General features: G+C 43.8%; 1 protein-coding gene across 1 annotated transcript in view; it reads left to right on the top strand.

The window, feature by feature from the left end:
- The window catches only part of LOC124689343, a 32,571-nt gene extending 27,864 nt beyond the window's left edge, over nucleotides 1-4,707 (top strand). The window contains exons 3-6 of the mRNA XM_047222891.1: nucleotides 1,983-2,907; nucleotides 3,064-3,225; nucleotides 3,313-3,466; nucleotides 4,452-4,707. Of these exons, the coding sequence (XP_047078847.1) occupies nucleotides 1,983-2,907; nucleotides 3,064-3,225; nucleotides 3,313-3,466; nucleotides 4,452-4,468 (1,258 nt within the window). The 3' untranslated portion in view covers nucleotides 4,469-4,707. The remainder of the gene's footprint in view (nucleotides 1-1,982; nucleotides 2,908-3,063; nucleotides 3,226-3,312; nucleotides 3,467-4,451) is intronic.
- Nucleotides 4,708-4,939: the final 232 nt, after the last annotated feature.

Below are 4,939 nucleotides of genomic sequence, written 5' to 3'. Positions count from 1 at the left end.
TATAAGCCGGATCCCGGGAGCCCTAGAGGCACAACCACAACTCATTGTAACAACGCGAAAGCGCCCAGATAATTCCAGACAAGCAGCAGTAGGCCCTGTCATCGTGCAGGTGTTCCGAAGCTGGGTAACTCGCGTACCACCGTCCCGTGTGCACTCCGCCCTATGGCCCCTACTTCTCCCCCTCGTGAGGATCCCTCCTCCGGGGTACCGTCGATTAGGCAACGACACATGGTGCGGTGGATGCTTTGGTAGGTAGTCTATTTAGGAGATATGTTGCTGCGTGAAGTGCTTCAACCCAAAATTTAGGGGGCATGCTTACTTGAATGGAAAGTGTGCGGACTATATCATTAACAGTGCGAATTATGCAAATGCTAGGCGTAATGAGGATAAGGGCCTCCAAAAGATTTCTCGGCTTTACCATTTTGTGGGGAAGTGTATGGACACGAGAAGCGCAAAAGAACCCCATGTGTGGTGGAGAGGTCCTGGAGGGCACGGTTGTCGAATTCACGTCCGTTATCGCACTGGATGGCTTGAAGAGGGAGAGAGAACTGTGTAGCGACATATGTGCAAAAGTTAGATAGAATAGAGAAAACTTCAGATTTTTTACGGAGGGGATACGTCCACAAGTAATGAGTGAAATCATCTAAAATGACAAGAAAGTATTTGAAGCCAGAAACACTCTCAGTGGGTGAAGTCCACAAATCACAATGTATTAATTCAAAAGGCCTAATAGTACGAGTTATAGAAGGCGAAAAAGGTAAACGGACATGACGACCAAGTTGGCAAGCATGGCATAAACTAGAGTCCTTGTGCACTTTATTAATGGGGAGCGAGCTGGATGAAATAAGACGTCGGAACGCGTCAGGGCCAGGGTGACCAAGACGCCGGTGCCAAAGCTAGTTGGCTCCGCCAACTTCTCCAAGAGCTCCACCGACCCCTGCCCAGTGCTACAGTTGTCTTCTGCGACAATGTCAGTGCTGTGTACATGTCCACGAATCCTGGCATATTCTATTATCTTCCTCCATATTTAGTGCTCGAGATATTGCATATAATCGGGCCATTATGGAAAGAATCAATGCTAATCCTCTACCATAATGGCCCGATTATATGCAATATCTCGAGCACTAAATATGGAAGAGGATAATAGAATATGCCAAGAGCATAATAGAATATGCCAACCGAATATATGATTCGGTTTGCCTAACAGTCGGTGCTAGGAGACCGCAGACACGCGCGATGAGCTCCTGGATGGCCTCCGCGCCATCGGCGAGCGATCGCGCCTTTTTCTTGATGGCGATGCGTCCGCTGCGACGCGGAGAGGCAAGCGGGAGGGCGAGAAGCTAAATGCTGATGAGAAGAAGCCTTTATGTTTGGCACATGGCATTGTCTAGCGAGAAGCTAATATACAGATGTAGTTAGTTTGCCGATTGTTGGATCACTTGTGTCGACTGACTAAATGCTGATGTACTACCCTACGGATGGTGCCAAAAAAAACTTAATCGAGAATCCATACTATCTCCAATTTGATTTATGTACAGATTTCAACATCTGAAAACTTATTTATTTGATTTAATATATCGTCGTAGCAACGGACGCGCTTTGTGCAAGTAATAATTGTAGATCTTTATCGTGATTTGGCCTTCTCTACTATGTACTCTCTCCGGTCGATTTTAATCGACGCGGAGAATGACCTGTGTATGCATGTATCTTATTGCTGGGGCCTGTGTTAATTAAATCCGGACAGAGGCAGTAGTGCATTAATGTAATAGTTATATCGCAGATTTTTATCGTACGGACTAAATTTTTTTGACATAATTTTGTATCCTAATAATTTTCTCGTCTTCCTCACGACTGGACTTATCGGCGACAGGGCTGATCGGCGGCCAGGTGAGGTGAGGGTCCGGTGCTCCGCCGCCCATCCAATATTCCAACTCTTTCCACAATTCCACCCTTGCGTCGTCCAACCGTTTGTTGCCTCGCAGCCCTGGCCACGGCCGTCGCCTGTTCGACGGAATGCCTCCTAAGAAGAAGCGCAAGAGTCCACCGCCGGTGAGCGTCGCGGACCGTATCAGCGCCCTCCCCGACAGTCTCCTCCACCACGTGCTCTCCTTCCTCCCAGCGCAGGCCTCCGTACGGACGTGCGTGCTTGCTCGGCGCTGGCGCCACCTCTGGAGGTCCACCACAGGCCTGCGCATCGTCGGCCTTGATGACGAGGTGGAATTAGATGTTGAAGATCTCCGGAAGTTCGTGGACCATCTGCTGATCCTGCGTGAGCGCACCGACCTAGACTCTGTCGAGATCAAATTCAATGAATTCTGTGACGAAGACCAGCCCTATGTGAAAACATGGGTCCGTTTCGCTTTGATGTGCAAAGTTTGCACGCTCACCCTTCATGTCGGTGCCTCTGAATATCTCGACCTAGACGACCTGCCTCTTGTCTCTCGGCATCTGAGAACATTAGACCTTGATGGTGTAGGCCTACAAGAGACCTTCCTTGATTTTGGTAGCTGTCCAGTATTGCAGGATCTGAAGATGAGTCATTGCAACATCAATGCTTGTAGGATATCCTCCCATTCCCTAAAGCATTTGACCATCTATTGCTGCCTCAACCACTTCGATTGCCGGATCCATGTTTCTACTCCGTGCCTTGTCTCTCTGGAACTTAGTCATTTTTCTGGTAGAACACCGTTTCTTGAAAACATGGCGTTGCTAGAGAGTGCACATGTGTATCTTAGCGATTACTGCCAAGATGTCTGTTTGAATTATGACTCTGGTGTTTTCTGTGGAGCTAATAATAATGCATGTAAGAATTGTGTTCCTATTGAAGACGATTGCAGCACAGAATATGTTCTTCTGGGTGGTATCTCAAATGCTAAACACCTGAAGTTGCTACCTGGAAGTAAAACGGTATGGCACCCATCTCAAAATCATTTATGTTTTGCCCTTTTTGTGATTCAATATCTACATCGTTGCTGGACATAAGCGAAAAAACAGATTACATATTCATCGTCCACATTCTCTATTGGCTAGTTGATTTGCTTACTTTTTGTATTTTCTTTCCAGTTCATTTTTGCAAGAGATTTAAAACACTGCCCTACATTTACCAAGTTAAAAACTTTGTTGCTCAATGAGTACTGGTGTGAGGGTCCTGATTTGGATCCGCTAACTTGCATTCTGAAAAATTCACCAGTTCTAGAGAAGCTCACTCTTCAACTCTTTTCCAAGGTATAAATCTTTAAATTGGACAGTTGCTGTAATGTTAAAGTTATTATCTATTGTCCATCTTGGTAAAATGTTCTTTTCTTACTGTAGGGACCAACTCATAAAGTCGAAATGAAAGGAACCTACAGTTCAGTTGAGGGACCAGCTGCAATATCTGAGCACCTTAACATGGTTGAAGTCAAGTGTAATGTGGTCGACGAAAAAATTCTTAAAGTTTTGAAGTTCCTGACTGCATTTAACATACGTAAGCTAACTAATAACACTTTCCTTTCTCTTTATATTCTGAAATTAGCTTTCATATGTGGGGAATAAACTACAAATGCAAGCATTGAATAAGAAACTTCTGAATTATTTAGCAAGGACAGTGTGTAGGGATATCAAATTACTTTGGTCATGAAAAAACTTGACCACTTCTGGTGAGACGCAAAAAGAAAAACAGTTTAATAGTTCTTAATAAATGTCTGAATCGTTTAGTTCATAGTCTGCAGTAATACGATAGTTTTACTCATTATGTTGTCAATCAGTTGGTGCTAACCAATAATAGTTTTTATAGGCTCACTAGATCTGAGCAGCTTTTTGCCCTGGGCTAATTATTTGTACTGCTTTGCTTGTGATTACAGAACTAAATAGTTCGCCATTTTTGTGGTCTTTCCTGGGAAGTATTTACAGTTCACATAACACATAACATGTCTAGTAGTGCATGTCGTGACTGCTTGTTTCACATTTCGTTTGCCTTTAGGTTACGTATGACACTTTCTGCAATCTCTTTTGGTAGCTGTTTAGTTAGATGTTTTTTTTGTCAGATCATCAGACAAAAATAGCCGTATCAATTACTCCCTCCGCTCCTAAAATTAAGGCGTACTTTATTTCGTGAAGAAAAGTCTTTGACCAATAATTGCTTAAGGTTATATGACATGAAATTTGTGTCACTTGATTAGTTTTCAGAAGTACTTTGTTGTGATATTGGTTTTGTATCACATAAATCACATAGTAACAGAGTAGTTGTTGGTCACAAACAAAATACGCCTTAATGAACGGAGCACAGGGATTATAAACAAAGTATATTCCCAAATTCAAGTTCATATATGTTTGGCAAATTGTGTCTCTTTCGTACTTACCGAACTCTATTCCAGTATCTTTATTTTCATTGCCAAGTAACCGTCCGAGATGTGTTTGCCAATGCAGATACAGCAAGCTCTTACATGCATTGTCCTTTCATTTGTGTACAGGATTCGGTTTCGTGTAAGGGCGAGAAGATGTGGGCTGCCAATGGATCTGCAATCCCTGGCTAGAAATACGAGGCCTAAGCATATATGGTGCGACTATGCTTCCGTCCTTTTTTGCTGGTGCATCTTAATTCCACTCAGAAAAACGGTGTAGAATCCGTGATTTAGCTTTACCGTATCATGTAGCAATTTATATTACACCTCTGGTTCATCTGAACTGTTTCAGCTCTATTACTTGGTAGCACTCTCGGCGTATCCTGTAATTTCTACTGCACTTGTGGTTCTTGCTGAATTTATTCAGCTCCTGGACTGGTTAGACATATTTGCTTTGTGTTTATTTTGCCTCATGTGCCTAGATTTGGACTGGATACATCGATCTGCTGCTTGTTCGATGCTTTGCCAACCCAGACAAAACTGGAAACTGTTAGGATGATCTCCTCGCGTCCGAGCCCAACGGCTCGAACTCGGACTCTTGACCTCGTCCGCGCCCT

The sequence above is a fragment of the Lolium rigidum genome, chromosome 2 (genome assembly GCF_022539505.1).
Source record: "Lolium rigidum isolate FL_2022 chromosome 2, APGP_CSIRO_Lrig_0.1, whole genome shotgun sequence".
NCBI classification, from domain to species: domain Eukaryota; kingdom Viridiplantae; phylum Streptophyta; class Magnoliopsida; order Poales; family Poaceae; genus Lolium; species Lolium rigidum.
This window is presented reverse-complemented; position numbering and strand designations above follow the sequence as displayed.